This window comes from Doryrhamphus excisus, linkage group LG9 (assembly GCF_037039965.1).
Source record: "Doryrhamphus excisus strain RoL-2023G ecotype Guam linkage group LG9, RoL_Dexc_Guam_v1.1, whole genome shotgun sequence".
Taxonomy (NCBI): domain Eukaryota; kingdom Metazoa; phylum Chordata; class Actinopteri; order Syngnathiformes; family Syngnathidae; genus Doryrhamphus; species Doryrhamphus excisus.
The window spans coordinates 13753514-13781446 of NC_136365.1; the positions used below are offsets into that span (position 1 = coordinate 13753514).

Sequence of the window (27933 nt, forward strand, 5' to 3'; positions counted from 1 at the left end):
TGAAGAAGAGCAATCTAGACCCCAACGATCTTAACAATTACCGACCTGTATCCAACTTGCCGTTTTTAAGTAAAATTTTAGAAAAATTGTTTTTTTTTTACCAACTTAATGACTTTTCAAACAGAAAGAGCATTTTAGAGAAACACCAGTCTGGCTTTAGGAGGAACCACAGTACCGAGACAGCACTTTTAAAGATTTTAAACGACATCAGGTAGAATTTAGATAACAAAAAGCTCACAGTGTTGGTTCTACTGGATCTAAGCTCTGCTTTTGATACAGTGGACAATCACATTTCATTAAATAGAGTCAGACACCTAGTCGGCCTCTCCGGTACTGTTCTTAACTGGTTTTGTTCTTATCTCACAGACCGATGCTTTTATGTAAGTATGGATACATGTTCCTCAGGAACCCATGAAATTGAATGTGGGGTTCCCCAAGGCTCAATTTTAGGTCCACTCCTTTTTAATCTTTACATGCTTCCCCTTGGGGACGTCATCAGGAAGCACGGCATCAGCTTCCATAGTTATGCTGATGATACACAGCTATACATCACCGTGTCTCCTGATGACTCAGGGCCACTTGATGCCCTTTTTAACTGCACTGTAGACATCAAGTCATGGATGGCAGAGAATTTCCTCCAGCTCAACCAGGACAAAACTGAGGTTTTAGTTATAGGTCCTGAAGGCCAGAGAGAGAAACTTTTACCAAAACTACAGGATCTTAAACTAGCCGAATCAGTAAAAAATTTGGGCGTGATTTTTGACTCTGAGCTAAATTTTATCCCACATATCAAAAATATAGCAAAAATAGGTTTTCATCACCTTAAGAACATAGCCAGAGTCCGCCCGTTTCTCTCTCAGGCCAGTACGAAGGTGCTAATGCATGCTTTTATATCCTGCCGTTTAGATTACTGTAATGCCCTGCTCTCTGGTCTTCCCAAAAAAAGTAATTTAAATCTCCAATTATTACAGAACTCAGACGCACGTGTGCTGATGAGGACCAGAGGGCGTGAGCACATTACACCAGTTTTAAAGTCGCTACATTGGCTCCCTGTCCGCTTCAGGATCGATTTTAAGATTCTCTTACTGGTTTTTAAATGTCTTAACGGCCTTGCACCTTCTTATTTATCTGATCTGCTTTTATCATAACCCCCGCGGACCCTGCGGTCCTCCGGCACTGGCCTTTTAACAATACCAAAACCCAGGACGAAAACCCACAGTGAGGCAGCATTTAGCCACTATGGCCCCCACCTGTGGAACAGCCTGCCGGGGAGCCTCAGGACTACGGAGACTGTTGATATTTTTTTAAAAAAATTAAAGACACACCTTTTTAATCAGGCTTTTAACTAATATTTTTAAACTTTTCTTATGATTTTATCTTTTTAGTCCTATTTTAGCCTTTTAGTTTTTAGCTTTTAACTCCAGTATTTCCTTAGGGGGGTCCTCCACACTGGGGCCTGTGTCGGGTCTGCTGAGGGGGTGCCATCCTTGGGTCCCTTCGACCCGGCCGGCTGGAGGTTCCTCCCTTTAATGTGGGGGTCCGCCCGTCTGTCGGAGTCGGGGGGCCCGGGTGCTGGTCCCCTGATGGCACGGCCTGCGGCTCCTCCCAGTGCGGACGGCCCCAAAGGTGGTTTTCCCTTGATCCTCAGTGCCATGCCATGTCTCCCTACTGTGTGTGATTGTGTGATTGTGTGTGTGTGGGTGTGTGTGTGTGTGTGTGTGTGTGTCTAGTATGGAGGGTGGGAGGGAGGGGCTTTCTTAGCATTTGTTTTTCCTTTTAATTGTGGTAATTGTTTTTAATTCTGTAAAGCACTTTGTGTTGCATGTCTTTGCAGGAAAAGTGCTATACAAATAAAGTTTATTTGATTTGAAAATATAACCCTGTATCCCCGAGTATCATGAGTCAGGGGTTAGAAACGGATGGATAGAAATCCCATTCAGTTTAGAGTAAAATTGGAACTTCTCCTGTTTTTATACAACCCTGGAAAGACAGTTATTTTTTCATAAAACTCACCGTCCCCCACCACAAGGCATCGGCATATGTGGCAAACTGCTTGTTGAACTTATTCTCCACAAGGTAGACCAGGAATGAAGAAAAGATGAGGACCAAGAAACCAATGTACCAGGCAGTGATAAGCTCCTGTGGACAAACACCAAGTATTACGAGACAGTCATCAATAATAATTCAGCCATTCAGGCTGCATGACCGTATTTCCAGTATTTACTGTGTATACAGTATATAGAGTATATAGAGTATATACAGTACAAGAGGTGCAGCAATATGGTTGACCCTTGGTATTTGGCCTATAATTTTGGTGTGTTTTTGTGTGTGTAAAGAGAGCAACTTTTTTCTCCCCAAATTCTGTATTATAATTATGAAATTACGTTTAAAATGAAGCTATAAAAATAAACCCTTGTCCCGGAGGAGTATGTATCAAACCACAAGTTTTGATAGATACTGATTATATGTACTAGGAGTGCAACGGTACAGGTAACCAATGGGATGGTACAGATCTTGCTATTTGGGTATGGGTCTGGTTTCAACCCTTTTTTCGTTTTTGTCCTGTCCAGTCATTTGGGCAGACAGTATTGTTGAACTACATGCCCTTACATGCTAAACAGATTTGCTCTACCAGGGAAAAGTGTAAGTTCCACCTTCCCTGTTTATTTGGTATTTGAGTGTTATTTGGCTTTATTGGGTGTTTTTTTGTTATACAAATTTGGACCGGCCGGGCTGGAGCAGGACTCACCATTGTTGTTGGTTGGAAGGAGATCAAATTATGTCTCCATCTACCTCCGTTGAAATATTTAAGTCAAATGGTGTAATTTTTTCGGCAGACAGGAAAAGCTACATGCTCTTAACTCATTTAATAGTAAAGAAGTAGTTATTCTTCTTTATAAACTCTAACGCCTGATCCCAACAAACTCTTGTACGAGAGGCAAAAACAGATGATGATGCAACTCTCCACTAATGCAAAGTCCAGTGTTGTGCTAGCGTTAGCCATTTAGCATGGAACTACCACAATGATGCACATTAGCACTCAAAGTCATCAAAGCTTACCTTTATGCATTCCCACATAGTATCAGCATTCGGGAGCAAGGTGGTGGTGGTGAAAGAAAAAGGGGGGAAATACATCCAGATACATCCATACATCCCTTTGGGCATCGGAGAACGGTGCAGCGCTGCGTTCAATGACCACCAAAGTAGGACAAATCTACTAATCTAAATAATTCCAGTATTGTAGTAAAATAATATTTACTGTAATATAATGATTATTTCTATGTATTTTAATGTGTTTTAAAAGAGAAATGAAATGACATTGAGTTTGCAATTTGGATGAAATGTTTTATGATTATTGCCCTATGTTTTAGGTATTTGCATTTGTACATTTCATGAAGGAAAGGTGCATTGAGGCAAATCTTTAATAATAATCCTTTCTGAATGTTCCTAAATGGGCTTTTTACTAACAAACATTTAGAATTTAAAACCAGTATCATATATAAACAAATCTGAGCTGACGCAAATAAACAAACACATGTTAGTGTGAGAGGTCTCACTCGCTCACATTTTGTATTTGCTGAACATTTGTGGGCGAGTTTAAGAGCTAATAAGCAAATAATATGAAAATAGTAATAGTAAAATAGAAAAATAGTAATACAAAAATATGCTTGCTGACTGTATTGTTTTAAATAATGGCCCAGAGTTCTGAAATCCTTTCAAATGAACTTTGATGTAATTATCGTTGTAGTTGCACATCGTATCGTTTTGCCACAAAGAGATTTTCCCTACTTATTACAGGTAAAAAGGTATTTTTTTTATCTGCGATTAAATGTGATTAATTCCGAGTTGTAAGTGCAATTCATCGTGATCAAATATTTTAATCGATTGACAGCTCTAATTTTAATGCATGCACACACAGTAGTTCGGTTCCAAATGTGAAAATTAGTTCATGGTTCATGGTGTTATATTTGTAAATAAATTATTATTGTAATGGAAAACAACCACCTTTTTGTTTGTACAGTTGTTTAGATATTCACATCATAAAAGCGAAAAATATTTGTGTAAAAGTGAAATGCTGTTTTTTCCTCTCCTGAAACTTACTTATGTTCTATTGCTTATTACGAAAGAGTGCAGAAAGGCAGAAACAAACCTTTTTTTTTCATTTGACATAATTAAAAGTGGGCCGTGACTTAATGACCATTGGAAAATGTGACTCCCAGGTTGAGACAATTTGAGAACCTCTGATCGCTAACCTTTATATTATGTTCTGCATCTGTCTGTCCAAATATACCTTCAGCAGGGCTAACAGGACACAGAAATGTTCAGCAAAAAAACAAAACATGGCAACTAAAAATGGCTCTTTGATGACTAAAACGTAACGGGCCCCAACTGTAATGCGTTGTTATATTGCGCCATGATTGACTGACTGGTGGAAATGCAGCAAGGATTTTCAAAATTCCTCAAACGTTCCTGTGGTGGAAAAGGGTGCGTGTTTCCATGTGTGTGGCCTGGGTCTGTTCAGTCTGCAACACAATATGGTAAAGGCCCTCTCACTTTTTTACCTTCAAGCTGTTGGATTATAGGAAAATTTATTGGAGCCACTGGGGATTCAGCATCTTGCCAGGGGATATTTTGACATGGTTGCCGTAGGACAGAGAATTGAACCAGCAACCAGCATATACAGAGTTCAAATTGAATTGGCCCTTGAAGTAAAAAAAAGTATAATGCATGACATGACATAAAAAAGCTTACCTTGCTGTGTGCATAGACCACAGATCCTAGCAGCTTCCATGTTCCCCCTCTTCGGTCCATCCGCACCATGCGTAAGATCTGAAGAAATCGAAGGCTACGCAGGACTGAGGTGGCAAAGATGTTGCCCTGGCTGCCTGCCGACACCACTGCCACCGATGCAATCAGCACTATGATGTCTAAAGGATACACGAGAAATGAAAATGCATTCAGAACATTCATGCAATGCATTGACAAAACACGCATGTTGTACACTACCCGAAAAATGTACGTTAACCAAGGTTAACTGTACTACAGTATATAGTGATCCTGGGCTTTCCACTCTACCCAAGACTACATTGAAATAAAATTAATGTTATGATGTGTTCGAAATGATGAATTTCTAATACTGTAAATTCAATGCAATTTTTGAGCTTAAAAATAAATTCAATTCAGACTGCTCGGGCGTTTGGTCAACAGACTACCTGAGTAATGCTGATACAAGTACAGATTTTTCTTCATTTCTTTGCCGTCACACGCTCATATAACGTTAGAAAGTACCCTCCACCCATTTTACAGACACCCCCTTCTTTCCTGTTCCTCTGCCAACCCTTGAGGCATGACAAAAAATGCTGACCCTGTGCTCCATGGATTTTACTGTAATAATCATTGACAAGTTAAGAGTTGGGAAAAGAGTCACCTGAAACAGTTTTTTTTTGCAAGAAAGTGTAAAGAAAACATCATAAAAGTGTGACAGGATGCTGAATATGTTTTGGTCAAGGTTTGGTTACGTTTTTAGATGATTATATACTGGTAAATATTACATATCCAACGATTGGATTAGCTGATGATGAAGTTTCAACAAACTGTGAATTGTATTGCAAACTGCAGTAAAAATAAATAAAAAATTAAAAGGTAAATCATTAGTTTCTATTGATGCAGACTCCCATTGTATGATTAAAGACATACATCCTTTGAAAGTATGTAGAAAGACTTTGTTGATTTTCGTTACAATGAAGGTACAATGAAGGTCTATAAAACAATACCCTAATTTTGTCTTTTGTTGCCCGTATCACAATGTTAAAAATTGAGATGCATTTATTTAGTGTTAATAGACATCATGATTAAACTGTTCATTTCTTGATTCCTTATTTCTTCTGCCAAGGCTTGTCAGTCTAAAAGTGTACATTTCACCTTGTGTGTGTGAGGGTCTGTGGTCCTGATGCTCACCATTTTGCCCTGTGATTGGCGACCAGTTCAGGGTGTACCCGAGTTTCACCTAAGTCAGTGAATTGACTGATTGATTGAAGTGATTTAATGATTAGCGCTACCATGGTTCATCCATCTATTTTGTGCAGCGCCTAAGTCTACCCTGCGTCATGTCTGCCTTTTCAGCACCTGTTGATACCTCATTGGATGGGATACCTGTCAGCATCACTGATTGGTAGAATGCTGTCCCACAGTATGTCTGTATTTTGCGTCATTACATTAGCTTAAAATGGACCAGCTTTTTTTTTGTTTATTTTTTTCAATGCAATTTTAATTGACTTTAAGTGTGGTTCATGCTGCTGCCATGTACAGCAGGACACATGGGTTCAAGTTCCACTGTAGCTCAGGTTTTCGCTTCTTCTTTCGCCCCTGTGTTGTCTTGAACGGACTACCTTTGTTAATGAGGCATTCTTATTGTTCCACGAAAGTGTCTCTGTCTTTAGTCTGCTAGAAACTAACAAACAGTGGCCCCTACTTGTGACAAAACACTTTACATGTTCCATGACTGTAACATTTCACTTATTCTGCAAGGTCGCGCAACTCGGATGGTAGATTGATCGGATGTTGCTCAACACAATGGTTGCCGGGTCGATCGCCAGTCCAATAATTCCACATACACAATAATTTGAACAATCCTTTCAATACAAAATACAGTGATGTTCACACATTTTTCATAGTTCAATATTTTTTGTGACACTATTCACTCTGAAAATAACACTTTGAAACTTAAATGCTGCCTCCTGTTGGTGGAAATTCATGACATGTAACATTCTGCTTATTCACAGTTGTAGAGCGGTGATCTCCCGACTTCATGGCTGTTGGTTCGATCCTCAGGTTCAGGACATTTCAGCCTTCAATGTACATTTTATTTCAGGATTCACATTTCCCGTGACGTTGGTGTCAGGTTAGAACCTCCGTCTTGTGTCAATTCTTTCATTTCAGACATTCTAAATGACGATGATGTAACCATGAACAACATGATGTGTGACCAATGAGCTCTCCTTTCTTCAATCTTTCCAACTCAGCTTTTCAAGATCCACGTCTAAATATTGGAAAACTGAAATGCCGTTGATGCAAGCTCATTGCGTAAATGCATTCTTCTCTTATGAGCGTTGACCACATCTCTCAGTTACACACACAAATTCTCTTTAATGGCATGCAGTGGAATATTACATTCACTTGCTACTGTGCTTGAGAACGATACAGCAGGAATAAAAACAAGGGTGAAGAAACAGTAAGACTGATTTGAGTAATTATATTATTGGGAGAAATGGCCATTACTCACCAATGACGCAGAAAGGCTTTCTGGCAAAGCGGAGTCGCCCCTGCCATCCTCTGTAGCGACAGCAACATCCTGCTGACCAGATGCGGATGATGTACTCCAACCCAAACACCACAATCATGACAAACTCCTGCAGGATGTCGGATAAATAATGTGTAAATAGTCTGAGGAGAAGACACTATTTGCAGCGACAGTCATGAAATTACACATGAAGACAAATACTCTCCATCATTAGACGCGCTTTTTCATCCAAACTTTTTGCCAATCAATCACAGCACACACAGATTTACACACATTCGCACACCGTATGGAAAATCCAGCCAAGTTAACTTGCCCTAACAAAGAGACCTTCACACCACAGGCTCCATTGTGTGGCCTCTCAGTGAACTTAACCTTGTACATTGGAATCATCGTGGACAATTGTAACTGTTTAAGTACATAAAAAAAATCTTTTTTATCTGAATCATGTGTGTTGATGAAGAGAAATGTGCATCAAACCCGTTCTTACCAGAATGAGAAGGCAGTAAGAGGAGAAGTCCTGATGAGCTGGAATGGTAGAGAAGACAGAGAGGACCAGGCAGCTGAAGACCAAGATAAACCTGAAAGAGTGCATCAAACATTTCGGCTACAGTTTCAGTATTTTACTGGAGATTTACTGAGAATATTAAGAAAAATATTAAGATATTTTTTAAGAAAAAAAAACACCACCCAACCTACTTCCCAACCTACTTGACACGGGAGATATGGCTGAAGTCATGCCGGCAAAACAAATGATGTTGGTTTTTTTTTGTTTTTCGGGGGGGGGGGGGGGGGGGGCTTACAACAGTAATTGCTAAAAAATAAAACACATGTAATTGTTAATATAATGAAAATATAATATTAAGAAAATGAAAATGGGAGCGCCACAGTATCAATCTGCCCAGGGCGGAACCGCCACTGTGAACAGCAATGTTTAATTGGGCAGTCTTGCCTCAAGACTGTGTGGCCTCTACGCTAACCACTTGTCCGCCGCACAGACCCATTTGAATATTAATAATCCAAACTGCTTTGGATTTAAATCTGGATTATGCATTTTGCCTGTTAGCGTGTTAGCTTCCGTCACTAGTGAACAGTGGTAATTGCGCTAAGACTGCAAGGGAAACTCAGCTTCTCCTAAAATGTCAAAAAAGTTCTTCATTCTGTTGTTCTGAACTGATCCAGAGACTTTCCTGATCGACTAGTCTGTGTTAAAAATGACTAATGTTGCGTTTGCGACTCTCTTCTGTCATGCGGCAAGCAGTTGAAGCTGTGTAGCCTCTCCCGTCACTCGCAGCGGCCACACAGTAGCCTCGTGCAGCAGCTCCAGCTGCTAGCGAGCTGCACATGGCACAGCAGATACTAGAATTGTGAACACTGACAATTGACAGAGCGTTCTGGAAGTTCTACTAAACAGTGGCTTTTATTGGAAATGTTTATCAGAAACAGGAGAAGGTCAACGTTTAATTCGCAGGAGGGTTTGGAGTTGGAGGAGCGATCAATAGACGTTTTTATGGCCGCCATCAATTCCTCACAGGTTTCTGCCATTCACTGGTAATCATGGAATGTGTCCCCTAAGAAAGCAGAGATCTCTCGTACTCGACCCCCAGACACCATGAGATGGCCAAAGCTCAGTCGAACGCTGAAGGTTGAAATGTTCTGAGTTCAAATGTAGATTTTCCAAGAATCTCAAGATGGTCAATGGTTATTTAGCCCAGCAATTTGGGGACTCCTTGCTTGTTCACATTATTGTTATATTATTTTATTATATTAGTATTATCCACATATTGCAGACTAGAAAGGGTGGGTCTGTGTCCCGCAATACCGTCCGTCTCTGAAAACAGCGCTTTGGGCTATATCCTGTGCGTTACATCATAAAAAGTAGCTTACGCCAACATTGAGGCAGCAAACCAAGTATCCTACTTTAAGACTTTCATTGAGAAGTTCAGACGTTCCATCCAACTCTGGTTAGTGCCATCCTTTAAACCAGGGGTCCCCAAACTACAGCCCGCAGGCCGGATCCGTCCCGCCTCCACCTTTGGTCCGGCCCCCTGAGCAACACCAGCTAAATACCCCTCTCCCCTCCCAGAAAAAAAATCCTTGACTCACCCCGTCAAATAGAGCGGAACAATGGCGAAAAGATTAGGTAAGAGAAAAATTGATTCAGAATGCAGGGTATTTAACCTGCAGTGGACAAACGATTATTTTTTTGTTCAATGCAAAGAAAAAGCGGTTTGTCTCATCTGTCAAGAGACGGTGGCCGTATTTAAAGAATACAATCTGCGCCGACACTATGAATCCCGTCACAAAGACAGGTATGATAGCTATTTATAGTATATTTATTTCATAATTGTGTTGTTAAATATTTCCTGACTTTGTTTTTCTTTGAAGTCCCCAGAGAGTATTTGATTATTTATTTCATAATTGTTTTGTTAAATATTTCCTGACTTAGTTTTTTCTTTGAAGTCCCCAGAGAGAGTATTTGGTTATTATTTATTTCACAAATAGTATAATTTATTTTATTAATAGTGTTATTATTTATTTCCGACTTATTTTTTCCGTGAAGATCCCGGAAAGTGTTATTAATATTTGGTTTTATGTGGCTTTCTGGAAAACAATAAATGTTTATGTTTAGACACCCATGCAATCGTTACATTTTCTGCTACAAACTGACCCCGGCCCCCCATCAGAGCAGGGAAAAGTTATGTGGCCCTCACAGGAAAAAGTTTGGGGACCCCTGCTTTAAACCATGCAAGCATCTTTTAAAAGCAGCGTCATTGAGAATTGTTGGGAACCGGAATTGGAAGAAGGAATCGGTACCAGAATAGTTGACATTCAAACGACCATATTGCTGACATCACGAAAACGGCCAGTACGTTTCCACAGCCACCAGGAGCATTCTGAGGTTTTTTTGGACTGTTTGCTGTGTTGCTACGTCATAATATGGCAGGAAAGGCTACAGGTGGTAAAAGTAACAGTAAAGAAGTATCAACAGTTTTAGGGTGGCTCTGTTGACATTTTCAGACATTGGATGTGAATTTGACTGGAGGACATTATTTTGTGACAAGCATTGTGGAGCTGTCAGCTGAGCAGCAAGCTCTTTGTCAGGAACACACCTACGCCTCTTGCACTTGCACAAGGTTGACAGACCGAAATATAAGAGACAATCAAATCCTTCCAGCCACAGTCTCACTCATGTTTGCATGCAAAATATGCAGCATCTGGTTTGAGAGTATTACAATTCAACACTTTTATTACAGAGAGAAATGTGTGGAAATTCTTACAAAATGAGGATTACATATTGAAGGCTTTTTTCCTCCCTCATTTTATAGACTTCTTGGATGACATTGCACATCGAGATGGTCCTAGCATAACCTCATCAATGATGGTAATTGCATCAGTAATATTTTACTTCAGGTCGTTGATTTAGTTTTGATTGTACTTTTGTTGGATACAAACATCTAAAATACACTCTAAATGACCTTAGCACAAAATACAAATATTTGAAAGAAGTGCATAAATACTAATAACCAACAATCAACATAAAGAGGTACTCCGGTTTCCTCCCACATTCCAAAAACATGCCAGGTTAATTGGCCACTCCAAATTGTCCATAGGTATGAATGTGGGTGGGAATGCTTGTTTGTCTATATGTGCCCTGTGATTGGCTGGCCACCAGTGCAGGGTGTACCCCGCCTCTTGCCCCAAGACAGCTGGGACAGGCTCCGGCACCTCCATGACCCTCGTGAGGATAAGCAGTAGAAAATGGATAAATTAAATGATTGGTTCCAGAACTGACTTTTGCTAAGTAGGATTCCATATTTATAAATCAAATATTTTCATAGTTAAAACTTATAGAAAATCTGTTTACAAGCTTCTATAAAGGGTTTTTATAATTATTAGAGCCCCCTGGACATAGAATAAAATCCCTATTGTCCCTTTTACACCAAATATTACTTATTTTTATGCTTTAAAATGCTTAATTGTGCCAAGTATACGTCAAATTTGGCACAATAATCCTTAACACAGGCTACTCTTCCAGCTGCAACTCACGCCAAGCTAAAACTCAGCTCTGAAGCTCTGACATCACTAAGTCTTTTTTTCTCTTGTCATGGCTACACTGTAACGAATCTTTGTGATTTCAGTTTGGTACTGTATTATTGACAGTGCATTACTGTGATCTATGTTTACAATAAAGTATTGTGATTCTATTCTGGACGATTGTAGTATTGACACTAATTTACTGTAAATGTTTTCACATTAGAGTACTGTAAATTACACACACTTTCACAGTAAAACCAGTTCATAAATAATAAGTAATTTGCTGTTAATCGAATTACTATATTTTACTGCACTTTAACAATAGTTACTGTATTACGAGCCGTGCGTTACTGTGATTATGCAATGTGTTACTGTGAATGATATTCACAATACGTATATGACTGTAAATACGACTGTAAATTGTACCAAAATGGCGCTTTCAACAGTGCTTTGGAGATGTTCACAGTAATTTACATTAAAATTAGTGTAAATTACTGTAGGCTGCAGTGGATTGTGGGAAGAAGACTTTTGGAGGGAAAACAGCAGGACTTATTGTTCCTTTACAGAGCTGCAGTGCTGAATGCCCAGAGAGAGGAAATATATTGAAACTAGTAAGTATATTCTTCCATCTACAGATATGTAGATCTCATTCAGAGAAGTCAACACATGAAAATATAACAAGCTAGATTTGCAGATTGGATTGGATTAGATTTGACTTTTGTAGGTTTGGGTAAATGAGAGAAAGAAAGCTATTGTATAGACATAGCATACTACCTGGAAGTTAAAGTTGCTAGAACTCCTCTTTCAAAATGAACATCATTTATATTTTGTGTACTATTTTACTAGTTATACTGTAACTGTGATAGTCTTTTGTAATGTCAATTGTAATGTCTTTAGTAGGCTATAGCTCAGATGTGTATGATTACTATTAGAAACTCAGCAGCCCAGTGTGTGCTGTAGCTAGTTATATATAACTAGTTATAGCTGCTTATATTTTTGCTGTAGTTTTAATTAACCTTATCTTTTGTTGTCCATATATCATTTAATGTTCATTGTCTTTTATAATTCAGGGAAAGGCGGATCTTCTTACAAAGCTTACACCTTTTTGGTGAGTCAAAGAAGAAAATATATGTGACCATAGTGTGTACGTAACTGACTGCTAATATTAACTTTCATTCATAAAAGTCAACCTCTTGTTTTCTAAATAAGCTAAGATAAGCTAGTCCAAATGGAAAATGATGTGTTATTGCCTGATAATCCTGTCAGCGATGATTCAAGTAGGCCTGACACTGAAGCCAATGATGATAGCTGTGATAATGTACAACTTGATGCAAATCCTGACACATTTCTCACGAACCTGGCACTATTCTACTCGAGGATGCAAGGCAAAATGCTGCTACCAGCCAGCACTATCCAAAGTTTAATTGAGGATTTCCAAGTTGTCCATGACAGCAGTATGGACATAGTATTTTCCAAATTGAAGGATGAATTAACAAAGCAGAATATGCCAGAAAGTCAAATTGACAACATTATAACTGGGCTAAATAAGAATAACCTCATGCGACTGTATAACGAGGGAATGTTTAAATCTGATCAAACCAGGAAGACATATTTCAAGAGAAATTTTAACTATGTAGCACCCACAAAGGTTTATCTTGGTTTAGACTCCAATGGAAAGGATCGCTTTTTGCAATATGTTCCTGTAAAGGAGACGTTGAAGGCCCTATTGAATCACCGGTCTGTTAAAGAAGAGGTTACTGAAGCTCAGAAACAAAAATCAGATGATCCACTTTTACTCAAGGATGTAAGGGACGGCAGAAATTTTAAAGAAAAGATCATCTTTAAGCTGTGCACATCCTCAGTTTCCATTATCTTGTTCCCAGATGCATTTGAAGTGGCCAACCCTCTTGGCTCCGGGCGAAAAAAGCACAAACAACTTGCAGTCTACATGACACTGTCTGAAATCTCTGCTCACAACAGGTCCTCCATAGATCCTATACAGCTCGTGATGCTTTGCAGGGAGGAGGATTTTAAGTTTTTTGGGCAAGCTAAAGTGTTTGCCCCTCTTGTGAGAGATTTGAAGGACCTTGAGGAGTCTGGAATTGAGTTGGATAACAGTCAGATTGTGCAAACGGCAGTGATCGCATTTTGTGGAGATAACCTTGGGTCACACACCATTGGTGGCTTCACAGAAAATTTCAGCAGAATTAAACATTTTTGTCACTATTGTGTTATAGACAGAGACACTTTTACCCAGTGTCCCGCAGAAGTAGGCACTTAACGTACAAAGCAGAGTCACAAGAAGTCTGTGGATTTGCTTGCAATGAACCAGGGCTTAGCTGATGTTGATGGTGTTAAATTTGACTCTTTGTTCAACAGCCTGAAATACTTTCATGTGTGTGACCCGGGGCTCCCTCCATGCTTGGGCCATGACTTATTTGAAGGTGTTGTTTCAACAGATCTGGCTCTTTACATTAAACAGCTTGTCACTGTAGGGAAGCATTTTACGTACACTCAGTTGAATAGGATAATTTCTACTTTTAAGTATGTCCAAAATGATTCCTCCAGTAGACCATGTGAAGTACGTGCAGACAGTGAGAAGTTGGGGGGAAATGCTTCTCAGAACTGTTGTTTTCTCCGTCTACTCCCACTGCTTGTTGGTGACAGGATAAATAATCCTCTGGAAGATGAGGTCTGGCAGTTGTGCTTACAGCTACGAGAGATAGTGGCAATGATAAGTGCTCCAAAAATCCATGCCAACCAAGTAGCATATCTTAAAGTTTTACTGGACGACTATATTCATTCAAGAGCTACCCTCTTTCCAGATAAACCTCTGAAACCAAAACACCATTACTTGCTACACTACCCCGGACTCATACTACATTTTGGTCCACTCATTAGACTTTGGACTCTTCGTTTTGAAAGTAAGCACTGGTATTTTAAACAGTGCGCAAGAAAGCTTCACAATTTCAAAAACCTTAATAGCACACTGGCAGAGAGACATCAACTCCTACAAGCCTATCTTCAGGCTGGCAGCCTTTTCCCACCAATTGTGCAAATAGAGCATGCTGATGAATTTGATGGTCAGTTGTATAATCCTGGCATACAAGAAGCTGTGAGGATGGGAGGCATTAATGAGGGATCTGTAGTGACACCAGTTATCACGTACAAGGGCACCAAATACCACAAATCTATGATTATGGTTGTGGACCACAATGACATGGGATACACCTTTGGAAAAATTTTACTGATTTTGCTCAACTCATCTCAGGTGTATTTTGTGATAGAAAAACATCCCTCAGTACCTTTGGTGGATCTCGGTGTACACTGTCTGCTTGACTCAGGTGTTTCTTACATGTGTGTAAGGTTGGAGAGCCTGGCTGACTATTACCCATTGCCATTGTATAAGAGATTTGATGTTAATCTTGTTTCTTTTCATCACTCTGTTCATTCTAATTAAGAGAGATGGAGCAGTCATTTCATGATGTCATCAGAAAGGCCCTCCCCACACTTCAGGAAAGTGAATTCCAGAAACTGTTCAGCCACTTGGATGCCATTGGCGTGTGGAGCGACACTGATCTGCGGTTTGTTGCAGTAGAAGATGTCATAGAAGCTATTCCACTTATAGCTGCTAAAAGACTGGTACACTACTTAAAGAGTAGTGTGAGTCTTGCTGTATTTCGTTAGCATTACTGTCAATCGTGATATGTTGATTTAATCCACTGTTTAAAAGTTTGGAACAATCACTTATTCTATAAACTTTGCTATTTCCTAATATGCAGGACATCAAGACCAGACTACAAGCCAGCCAAGGAACTCCATTAGCACCCCCAACTCTTCAAGCACAACTCCAGTCTACGTGCCAATACAGATCACTGGGTGGGTCTCATCCTACCAAGTCCCATGGGAAAAGATGCCAGCAAGTTTAAGACAGTCTCTTGCACAGGGGCAGAAACCCAAGATGGGAGATAGATTAGCAATGATAAGAATCATTGTGGATTCAATCCGGGAGGTGTGCTTGAATCCAAAACTAAGCCAATGTTCAGAAATAGCCCAAAGAATCTGTGAAAAGTACCCGGCAAGCTTTGCTGAGATGTTTGATGGAGAGGTTATTGGAAATGGTTATTCCTCTTTGGAGTCTCAAATAAAGGCCAGGGTTTACTATGCCAATCGTGACAACACACTGGTTAGAGTTAGGAAACCTAGACGTCGTTCAGCAGTCATGGATGACAGCCAGTCTGAAACATCCAGCACACAGCCCACTACATCTAAATGTGCGAAAATAGACAGCTACGGATGCATCAACTGGCAACCACTTGACCTCCCTGAAGGTGAGACACCGGCATCTGCAGAAGCAAGGAGAGAAGAGATGGTGAGCCTTTTCTCAATAGAAGGTCCCCGGGCAGCAGAACGTGGCCGAGTGCATGAGCTGATGAAGATGACATAAACCACCCAACGCTATGCTATCAATAGAAACCCTCCACCCAGCATTGTGGAACTCAAGGAACAGTGGCCATTTCTGTTCTTTTCAAGATTTATGTGTGCTCACTTTAGCACATTGACAGGAATTGATGTTGACACCAGACTGCAGGATTCCCTGAATAGCAAAGGAAAGAAGCTGCTATATTTCTTTCAAAGTCAACGTACAAGGTGGACAAAGGATGTCAAGGCAGTCCTGAAAGACATCAGTGAGGTGGGCAACATCAACCATAGTGTTCCATCTCTACTTGTCACAATGGCCTACTTCAAAGAAAAAGAGGATTCACTCTTTCTTCTGGCTGATGTAAGTACATGGAACATGTGAACATGGGTGCTTTGTAAACATATTTGTCAACTGAATATTTATTGCACTTAGGGATAAATTATGGCCTACTTCACATTGTTCTTTCATACACACTTGCCATTAGCTGTTCAGGTCAATACAAGGCAAACCATGGTTTTATTGAATAACTGATGAGAAAGACATTATTATGTTAAATACTATAAAATTATGTTGTCTGATCTTTTGTGTTATTTAGGTGACAACCACCTCAGCAGACGCAGAGGCCAGTCTCTTACTCCCAAGCACACCAAGGTTGCTGGCACTTGGTAAGTGTAAAACTTACAAGTAAAAACCTGGATATACCATAACATGACAGCATGTTAATCTCTACACATGTATTTTAATTATAGATATAATTATTTGTCTACTTTGTCATATGCTAAACCATACACTATAACAATAATTGTTCTACCTGCTGTGTGTGTTATAGGGGACTCTGTTCTGGAGGCGCACAAATGGATGCTGGTCATGGAGGGAGCTGTACATATTCAGCCAGAGGACCTTCCTGACTTTTCCTCAGCAGCAGCTGTCCTAATGGCCTGCTACTGTTTTCAACATAGAGTACCTGTCACGCTGCGCTGTGACATGTGCTTATACCTTGTGTTGCTGTTTGGGGGTACGTCTGGGTTTTGGTGTCATTTGTACCTTTACTGCTCTCCTTGTGCATTTGCAGACGCGGATCTCCCTTGAGTGGGCGGAGCTACCTGACGGGTGCAGCTGTTGCCAATTCGTCCTCATTATCAGCCTCCTTCATTAGGCACTGAGCTGCTGCAGGAGGGTGCTGGATTATTCCTTGGTGGACGTGACAGACCAGCTCCGAACTGTTACCGTGCTCCTGTATCCCTTCAGCACTGCTTACGCCTCTGCCACGCACCCTCCTACCCGTCCGGTAGCCCGCGTGCCTTTCGGACTACTTATTGTTTCTTGAGGTAATTTGTGTTGTGCCTGCTGGCACTAAGTCACGGAGCCCCCTCTTTGTGCTCCGTCGCCTTCAGTTACTTGCGCCTCATTCACTGGACAATTAAAAGACTGTAAAACTGTGATGGAAAATTTTATATTTCACAGGTATAACATAGGTTACACATTGTGTGAATTACTTTACGGCCTTTTGTAGAGCTTCAACGTTTGCATCCGAGCACATCCTGCTGTTCCTTCAAGGATGGTGGCACAGCAGGAGGCTATCTGTAACCTGGGGTTAGGGGCAGTGTCGGAGGAGGTCATTCTTTGATCACAGCTCTACCTTCACGGGACAGGGGACATCAAGAGGTCCCACCAAATGGTTGACCCTAGGAGGTTATCTCACATGGGTGTGACAAACCGTGCCAGAGGAATGGGTGTGTAGGCTAACCCCCATACATGAGGGTGGCATCGGGGGAGTGACATGAATGTCTCTTTTCTATTGTAATGTAATTCATTTACATGCTATGGACTATAAAAGTTCCCGCCAAGAGACCACTCTTTGCCAGACACCTACAGACCACCATGCATACTGTGTGTTGTCTGACCCCTTTGTTTTGCAAAGGTAATAAAAACTGCTAGAGCTATGTATTTATTTCAGGCATTCTCTATCCTACTTAGGATGATAGAAAAAATTTCCACAACAAAAACCTTACCTGAGCCTGCTGTGTCCTGCATCTGGGGATCTAACCGCCGCTCCACGCGGCCTACTCCTGACAGTACCAGGAAGAGGCAGCCAGTACTTTGGAGTTCATTCAGAGGTTAGTCCATCATTTGCCTCTAAAGACTTGTTGGATTGCTGAATGGTTCACCCCCAAATAGTTTTTTTTCTTTTTTCTGATAATTACCCATGCCATGATGGCTTGAGTTCAGGAAACTCGGTCCCCATCCAGAATCAATTTCAGAATCTATTTTGTCATTTACCAAAGCTTTAGCAGAAATACAAGGATGGACATCTTGTATAGATCATTAGGGATACCCCTTCAAGAGTCTGTTCTTTTGTACAGGTGCATTATATTGTGCATGACATGGGACATTTAATGACAATGACACATTATAGTTATTTATATAGTCCATGTGTGTATAATGGTTAATAGATGTCATGCTTATTATCACCCACTAGGATATTTTGCATTTGCTGTGGCTGAGAATATCAGTGATGTAGCAAAAGACTATTTCTTCTGCTTGCAGGTTCTTCCTGAGGATTAACCCTGAAGGCTCAAAGTGAAGAAGACAAAAAGAAAGAACGGGTCTGAATCGCCGAGTGGCCACTTTAATTGGGGAAATTGTAGAGTTTGAATAGAAAAAGTATGATTGATGTTTACAGTTATACACTATACACAGTATGTTTACTGTGGTTTAATTTACAGTACTATTTTTATTACTGTAAAATAAATCACAATAATCATACTGTGAAATATATTACAGTAATTTACTGGCATCGTGCTGCCAGTAAATTACTGTAAATTTACAGGAAAATATTTTACAGTGTACTGTATTGGGCAATATGAGTGTAAAGGTGATTATTGGGGTGTTATTTCATTTCTAGAGGGCACTAATACTGTTCAAAAACTGCATTTAGAAGGTTGTAAACAGGTTTTCTATACTCCATATACCAATGAAATAATGTCCTTAAACCTTAATGAAATAAGGAATCCTACTTTTCACAGTCGGGTCTAGAACGAGTAATAAACTGTAGCCACTTCTGCCCTGTATATCACTTAAGAGGGATACTGAAAAGTGCAGGAATGTCATGAACTAGTCAATTAGTTCACTAATTACATGGAGTGTTCTTCGTTGGCCTTGTTCCCCGTGCGTTGTGATACGCCACTTTACTGGAGGGTACATTGGCTGTGGAGTTTCTCGTTCTGCACTTTTGGCAGGACAATTGGCACTTAACCTTTCAAACAAAAGCGCTACATGAATGCAGGCAAATCTCACACATTCACCGCATGGAGACCTTGCAGAAATCGTGCAATAATTCTCATTCTGGTTTGCATAATGTAATTGATTTATTTGGGAAATGAGTACTAAAAATGTCAGCATGATGGAACAACTTGGCATGTTATCTGCATTCATATGTTTTCAGACATCTGTAGCTTCAGAATAAAGCTTCCTTTTTGATACACTTAGATGGCAGTGCCTGGTCTTAGAACCATAGAGCTGTTTTGACGACCCTTCATTTTCTGCTGAAGTCCTCGGCTACGTTCACACTGTAGGGAATGATGAGACATTTTCTTAACCAAAGGATTCCATATAGGAGATGAAGAAGAAATAGGGATATGGATCTTTTGGAGGACCTGCTGTGATGTCTGTTCCGTGGAGCATGTTTCGGCTGACAAGAAGATCTTTGGTCTACATTGGTGAGCACCTTTATCTTGCATGGTAAGCCACGCATTGATGATGTACAGGTCCAAACTACCTGTATATGAAAACAATCAATCACGTAGTACCTCACTCCATGTTTATCTGGTCCAACCAACGCTACAAAAACAAAAAGGATAAAGTTGATGGCTCAAGTTGATCAGCGGCTCGCTCTCTTAGCTCTCCCTGTCCATTCCCAGGTTATGTTAATGTTATTGTGGTTGTTTCTGTCTTTTCTCTATCCTGTCTCTGTCTGCCCCCTTTAGCATGGACTCCCCAGGCTTTATGAACAAACTAAATTACAACCAGGACAGAAGGACTATTTCAGACTCTCCCATCTTAGAGCATATCTGCAGGATCTCGGCAGATTAACTGTTCAGCCAAAAATGATTTTATGCTCTGCTAATGTCAACAGACATTTCTTGTTTCATCCCCATTCATAGACGGGTTTATGGTTCCAGATTCCTGACTCACGGTTACAGTCCATCACCACGTGATGCCATTCGAGTTGAATTGTTGATATTTTGGAATCTGTGGATTCAACCAAATATGGGAAAACAGATAGAGGCATCCCTCATTGATTGCAGTTAATAATATATATATTGCTAAGTGAATTTCCGCAAAGTAGGATTCAATATTATAACCGGATTATTATACAAAGACTGTTTCAGACTTTGTAAATACTTTGAACATCAATAGAGCCCTGCAATCATTAAATAACACCTCTACAATTACGGCTACACTTCTATTATTCTTTGTTTACACCACATTACGCAGGCTACAGGATCACTACAAAGACATAAGACGGGCGCCGCTCGTATGGTAAGCGACCGAGCTAGCTAGTTAGCTTCCCCAATTTACTTATTCTAAACTTAAGAAAGTGTTTCAAACGGAGTGGGGAAGAACTAAGAAACCAATAACTTACCACTTCCACACGAAAAATGAGGATAACTTTTTTTTCCACTCTATCATGTCAAACATGCCGCACTATGTGCAGTGTGAAGATGCAACAAATGCAACATAACATTAGATTACCAGAATACTGCATATAACTTGTCCTTCATAGACCACAGTGACAATTTATGAACTCATTTTTGAAAAGCGGGATAGAGTGAGGGAGCGATGTCCAACTGCGATGTAGCGCGAGACAACTTTTGTCTGTTCCCAAAGCTCAGTGGTGTGGTGGAATTGGAGACACAGCCTCATTGGGGCTGTAACGCTAACTCTAGTTCTGAAGTCTGCTGTTAGGTTTTCACTTTGTACTGCTACTTTGCTCGTTTGTACATTTGCATTTATTTGCTTTTATCATGTCAAGCGTCTGAGTTGAAAAAGCGCTCTATAAATTAACTGCATGATGATGATCATTGTTAAGAGTTTATTGGCTGTGGCTTTACAGTCTTACAGAAAACGGGGAAAGAGCTACACGTGAGGAATTACCCACTACTTTTTTACGGATTCATTTCCACTCAAACCCAAAACAGGCAGCTTTGCAGAGCATGCCGTCCATCGGACGCACTGTAAGGACTGTGAGCCCATTTGACCTCACTTCTGGAACAAAGGCAATTGAAGAGAGAAGTATAGGATTCTGCTGCGAAATCGACTCTTATCATTACAAAGGTCCCTTTTATAGCATATGTTGATCTGAAGAGAACATTAACACCAAGCTAGCAGGACATGGAAGCTGTAACAATTATGAGCGTATCAATTAATCACAGATTTGTTGGCAGGCTAAGCAATGTTCTTGCTTAAAACGGAGACTGGATTCTCCATGTGCTTCCATTTTAAAGAAATCATTTTCCTATGATTGTTATTATTAGACTCTTCACTGTCTTGTTCTGCTTTTAAAGACATAGTTCCGGAAGGACGGGGGACTTAATAGAAACTGAAAATAATGGTCTTTAAAATACTCTACAAGCAATACAATTTCCTGCCACATATGAATAAATAGTCTAGTCTACATTTACACTGATAAAGACTTTGCAAGAGTTCATCCAATTATCTAGCAGACGGGCTATGAAAGACAAATTAAGCTCCCTATTTGCAAGTTAGTGAGGAAAGAAAAATAAAAATTGGATAAGTGTTAAATAACTGGATAAGTGTATTCGCATAAAGCGGTGTCGCATATGTTTAATGTCTTCCACTCTCTGTCAGCATGTAAAAAGCCTCTGCAAATTAAAAATCCATAACTAGAGCTGTAGGAGGTAAAAGCCCTTGAGCGGCACCACCTCCCACTTTGAAAAAGCTCGACGTAACACGTTGATGGTACCGCATGTTGCTCTCAGTGTTCACGCGGCAAACGTTGCCATAGGAAAATTTAGACTACTTTGGTCCGTAAATGCAGGAGTAGCTCACAAAAATAGTTCCAGTGATTCTGCGGAAGAATACAGTGTGCGCCTCATGTTTTCCTTGCTTTCTTCACCAAAATGCTGGCAATTGTTGCTCTCTTTGGCTCCACTTCAGGTTATTTTGCAAAGATGATCAAAAGAAAAACACACACTTCAGGCAAGAACTCATGGCAAAACATGAAGGTGTCTGTGTTGCTTTAATTTTGTGGCGCAGCGCAAGGTGGCGGTGCGATTTGGTCCAGCGCACCACTTGGGTAATTTGGTAGACTGGACTGCGCCGGGTTGGGTGTGGCGGCGCACCAGGTGAGTAGTGACAATTTTGTGAAAATCTGGCCTATTGGCGCAGGCGAAGCGCAGCCAATGTGAAGTGAGCGTAGAAAAAAAAACTGAGCGTCGTCTTTTTTTCTCTTCGGTTTATTGTCACTTTTTTCCTTGCCTCGGACATCTCCTTTGTTTTTCTTTTGGTTTCTGCCTGAAATCCATCAGCTTTGCACACCCACATTCCCATGTACTTCTTTTCCTGGGTGAGCAGGCAGCCTGTTGATTAGTTCGAGCACCGCTGTGACATAGCTGGAGGCTTGTGTATCGTTCATGCATGAGTACCATGCATGATGGCAACACATGTCCTCCAATACCTCCCCATGCTCCCTATTTGAGAAGCACAAGAGTCTGCATTATGCTTGGGAGACGTAATAAAGATGAGGCAAAAAGTAAAAAAAAAATAGGACAAAAACAACATCCTTCCTGAGCGCACCATCATGTGACAACTCCTTTAACGTCCACCCTGGTTAGCACATTTTTCATTTAACAACCCAATTTTTTAAAATAAATATTTGCCTTGACTTGGCCAAAATATCATCTGGTTTGTTTACACTGCCATCTTGGATCACAAGGCCAAGAGGAAACGTTGCAATACACAATGATTGTGGGCCACGGATGCCATTTTAGGTTGTTTAAATCAGTGCTGTAGAGCGATAAAAAATGGAGCAAACGCATGGACCGCATTTCGGCCATACCGAGACAAGGGTGCTAGACCTCCGACCTTTGTCATCTCAGAGGTTTGTAAATGTGATGAAAGTGGCTCCGGCTGCCCTGGAGATTCAAACCCAACTCAAACTCAACATGTGGTGTTTGGATAATAACTTGAGAAATAAAACACAATCAAATATCGGCTTAGCGCTACATTTTTGGTTCAGATGAATCCTAACCGCCAATAAGAGACATATGTTACAATTTTCAAGAAGGAGATGGGCCCTTCATCTTTATTGCTTTGATTTGAGTATTTCTCTCACACAATCTCCATTATCTCTGTTGTGTCCAGAGCACTCACTGCTAGGATTGAACTGTGTCATTTGCCAGCTTATTGATTTGATTCCACAGTTGAAAATACCCACAGTGACTTTCTCGTTCAACCACTTGACCATGCCGTGCTTAAAATTTAGAGATGACCCACTAGAGATTCTCTACATTGAACCGCTCCATTTGTTTGCTTGCTCTGGTCAGTGGTAAGTCAATAATTCAAAGAGCTCAGATTCCACCACTATGGCATTATAGCTGTGTCCTCATTTTGAGGCAGAACATAGATGTATGCAAACATAGATGTATTTTCATGTTTGTAATTAGCCATACTAGCATGCAATAATTAGCGTTGCATGCACAGGCACACGGCTCCCTCTCGCTCTCTCAACTTCTGCACTCTGCTCGCTCATGTTGTTTTTTCTATGCTTGCTCACATTTCTGCCCTGCGAGCGCACCATTTGGCTCTCAATTCAAACTTCTATTCAAACTTTGTGGAGTGCTGATTTCATGTTGTTGTTCAAAAAGGCTCCAAGGGTCCCTAAAATGCGGCAGACACATGATGTGTATCCTCCATGTGTTGGCCTGGACTATCCTTATTGTTTGTGCTGATTTCATATTCCAACATGGCAACGATACTTTAAAGGAAAACTTTTTGCCCATCGTCCACAATCCTTATTTGAGACATGAACACGTGTCTTTCTCTTTTGTGTGTTGTAAAGATGCAAAAACAGAAAAAGAGCTGAGAATGCACCAAATGGGAATCACCCATTACGTTTATAAAGCCTTCTGAAAAGAACTCTGAAAAACGGCAAAAACGCTCCATTTACATGAAGTGTCCTGCATATTAACCAGTGACAGTGGCATTGCCATTATTATGGACTATTGTATAACTAAGAATAAGAATACGACAGCTTTAGATATCAATGGACTCGTCATTTAAAAAAATACACATGTAGATCTCCATCTCCAACGTCCTCTTAACGCTCAAATCTACACATAAAGTAAATTTAAAAAATAACCATAATGGTGCCAGGGGAGGAAATAATGATGCACAGGCGGCACAAGGTTTGACATGGAAGAGGAGTCAAGATGTATTTTTGATTAACTCGAAATGATTGACTGGAATAGAATTTAAGATGAGGTTCTGCTCAAAGCACCATGGAACCATTACATCCACACTTGGTACATGAATCAGCGTATGATCATAATCAAGGGCTTTTTAAAAGCCTTGTCGATGCCAAAGGTCCCCAAAGTGAAGATATAGAGTTTCAGCGGAAGTGTTTTGAATGTAAAAACAGAATGATCATCAAGCAAAGATGTGCCCTGTGCCACCCGGCTTTGGAGACTTCCACTAAATCAAAAAGCACTTAGCAGACCGGGGGGCAAAGCCAACACAGGCAAAGGAATAAGAAAAAGACATGCAGAGCCAAGTGTCACTCTAAAAATGCATTTACTGGGATCTACACAGAAAAACTCATGTGACCTTCGAATAGCCGCATAGCCAAAGGCTGCATGAACCAACGGAGTTGCAGAGAGTATTTGACCACAAAATAATAAAAGGATTTCTGAATGTTAGTTTTAGACGTTCAGGACACCGGACACAGTCAAAAGCCTTTTCCCAGCACATGTGGACCGGTGGCACATGGACTCACGTGGACCCCCCCAGTACCTTTGCAAGGGTGATGAATAGACTTATAGACTATAGAATAGACTTTTCCAGGGAGAATGGAGTGTGAGCTCCCTATAGTTGGAACACACCCTCCTTGAAAACGGGGACCACCGCGGTTCACCAATGGAGAGGTACTGTTCCCGACTTCCACGCAACATTGAACAGGCGTGTCAACTAAGACAGTCCCATAACATCCAGAGCTTTCAAGAATTCCGGGTGAAGCCTCAGCCATGGTGATGCCTGTCCACGTTTGTGTCCTCAGACTCTTTGGAAGATATGTCAGTGGGACTGAGAAGGGAAAATGAATGAATTTTAGATTTGTTTAAATAATAATAATAAATGCCTTTTATGCAATATTAGCTATGCTATGATTTTAAATACACTACTTTTAAAAATGTACCAGGCACATTAAAATTAAACTAGAAAATTCCTGCAGAAATTTTGATGGGCTTGCCACCTGTGCTGTGAACCTCGGGCCCGGTGTGCCAATGGCCACCATGCTAGCACCTAGCAAGAAAGCCTCAAGTACCGAAAAGGTTGATGCAGTCCCATAGCGTCCCCACATCATGCCATGTGTCTATTTGCCTTTAGACATGAGTAAATTAGCTGAAATGCTGACATGCTAACGGCTACCATGCTAGCACCTAGCAAGACAGCCTCAGGTCCCAAAAAGTTTGGGGCAGTCCCATAGTGTCCCCACATCCACATGTGTGTATTTGCCTTGAGACATGAGTAAATTAGCTAAAATGCTAACATGCTAACAGTCATCATGCTAGCACCGAGCAAGACAGCCTCAAGTCCCAAAAGTGTCCAGGCAGTCCGATAGTGTCCCCACATCATACCATGTGTGTATTTGCCTTTAGACATGAGTAAATTAGCTAAAATGCTAACAGTCATCATGCTAGCACCTAGCAAGACAGCCTCAAGTATAGAAAGTGCCAAGGTTGTCCTATAACATCCCTGCATCATACCATGTGTGTATATTGTATTTTGAAGGGAGGGGCTGTGAGGACAGTGACTTGGCACAAATGACTGAAAAGGCTGAATCGCTCATGTCGAACAGAAGCTTCTTACGGGCAAACGATTCGAGATATTGACACCACAAGATAACCGTGAGCGGCCCGAGGGTCGGGGCTTCGCATAGATCTGATCGTTTTGCATATCGGTTGAGAAACGACCGCAAGAGGACGAGTCGAAAACATAGAAAATAGAAGATTTGGAGAAGGAAAAGATGCCGTCTTTAACATGGGAGTCTATGGGAGAAATTCTGGACTTTAGTCGCTTCTAGGCACCACAGAAGGAAAACCGTACATCTCTCATACATAAGGGTGACATTTTTGGAAAGGGGACAAATATTCCTACATTTTTACCAAAATAAATCAAGCTAGCTAAAACGGTGTGACCAGTAAGAGGAGTTGTGTGCAAAACAAAAAAGTTATCTTTTCGCCTCCCTTGCTACAGGGAGAGTCAGAGTGGGAGACGAGGGCCCTGCGCACACCTCCTTCTAACGAAGGTAGAGCGAAAAATAAACACCCAACGAAAAAACTAATTAGCCACAGAGAGAGTTGAGAAGTTTATCTAAAAAATGAGCTGTTAATCACGTTTCTACGTGGTCGTAGGGCTGAGCTACAAGGCTGTGAAAAGTCTGTAAATTCTCGTTTTCTCTGGAATGTGGCTGTTCTAAAAATAGCACAGGTGTACAGCACAGGTGGCCCATTTTTGAACGTTTTGGTTAATAGCGTCACCATGGTTACACAAAACGTTCCAAAAAATAAATACCACTGTAGTCCCGAGCGTCACGATTCCGGCGGTGTAACATGTGTGGGGGTGCTTCTTGCGGTTTTGGCCTCATTACGCGTGCAAAAATGGGAAGATTAAGATATAATAATAGCTAAATGCATTACTGAGCAAGCCCATAATTAAATGTGGAAATCCCAAAAAGGTTTTGCCAAGTTTATGGAACTTCACCATCAGTCTTTATGTGAACAGTGTTGGAAAACGGTCTCCCTTTACAATAAGGTAGACAAAAATACAGTACTTACTAATGGCTAACACGTATGCATTCAAAGCAGTTATTTAGGAACTCATGAGGAACTAATGAGGAACTTAGGTTTGGTCCTCAATAACTACTGTCATTTTCTTGTAAAATATCACAGAGAAAACATACTTTATATGAGAAATATAAGGAATTCCTGTATTTCATGAACCATCAGACAAAACAGCCTCAGACTTGATGGACTCTGAATAAAGTTCTGCAGAAAGAACTGAGCTGTGATGCTGTGGTGAGAGTGTACAATATTTCTCATACCTTTTGTGCCAAAGTACATCCTGTTCTATGAGGTTGTTGTTGTTGAGGTTGTCAGTTCAAAGGCACACACGTATGACGTACAGAGAATGTGGCAGCACAGCAATTCCGTCCCTCCAGCCGATCTCCTGGCTGCTCCAGACTGCAGAAGTCGTGAAATAAAGGTCGTAGCAGGTTTGGAAAGCTATCCCCTAACATTTTCCATTCATAAAATATCTGGAATCGATTCATTTGGGCTTCCGTCAGTCTTGTTATTTTCTTACGTTTCCTTTTTTATTGGCACTGTAAGTGGCAGGATAAGGAGTTAGCCATATGTTACCGCTTTTATGTTTCAATTGACAAGAGAGACTAAAAATAAAGTGGATTCTGTGTTCCCTCCAAGTGAAAAGCTTTGCAACAAGAACCTTTAACAACATGGAAAAAGTTTAATGTGTCAACACCCAACCAAGGGCCACTGGAAAATTCCATGTTGCTAGGTTTTCCAAAAAAAATAACATTCATGCATGAGATGGTGTTCAAACCCAGAGACACCTGAAAAAGTGCTCCAATGCTTGAGCAGGAAATGTTTGCATTTTTCATCAAATAGACAGATGTTGAGGGACTGTCTTGGCTGGCACGTCGGGAACCGTACCTTTGGATTGGCAGACCGGGGTGGTGGTCCCCCTTTTTAAGAAGGGTGACCGTAGGGTGTGTTCCAACCATAGGGGGATCACACTCCTCAGCCTCCCTGGGAAAGTCTATTCCCGGGTGCTGGAGAGAAGGGTACGACCGTTGGTCGAACCTTTGTTAAAGAGGTCCAATGCGGTTTTTCTTGTCGTGGACCACCAACACTGGACA

At 40.8% G+C, this 27933-nt stretch overlaps 1 protein-coding gene and 1 pseudogene across 4 annotated transcripts in view; one reads left to right on the forward strand and one right to left on the reverse strand.

Annotated features, from left to right (window-relative positions):
- The window catches only part of LOC131136548 (potassium voltage-gated channel subfamily KQT member 5-like), a 114400-nt gene that overhangs the window by 36077 nt on the left and 50390 nt on the right, over positions 1–27933 (reverse strand). For all 4 annotated transcript variants that reach the window (XM_058083543.2, XM_058083514.2, XM_058083524.2 and 1 more), the window contains exons 2-5: positions 7788–7878; positions 7283–7409; positions 4753–4928; positions 2014–2139 (exon numbers count right to left, since the gene is read on the reverse strand). In XM_058083543.2, the coding sequence (XP_057939526.2) occupies positions 2014–2139; positions 4753–4928; positions 7283–7409; positions 7788–7878 (520 nt within the window). The remainder of the gene's footprint in view (positions 1–2013; positions 2140–4752; positions 4929–7282; positions 7410–7787; positions 7879–27933) is intronic.
- LOC131136588 (uncharacterized) lies at positions 9425–18417 on the forward strand (annotated as a pseudogene).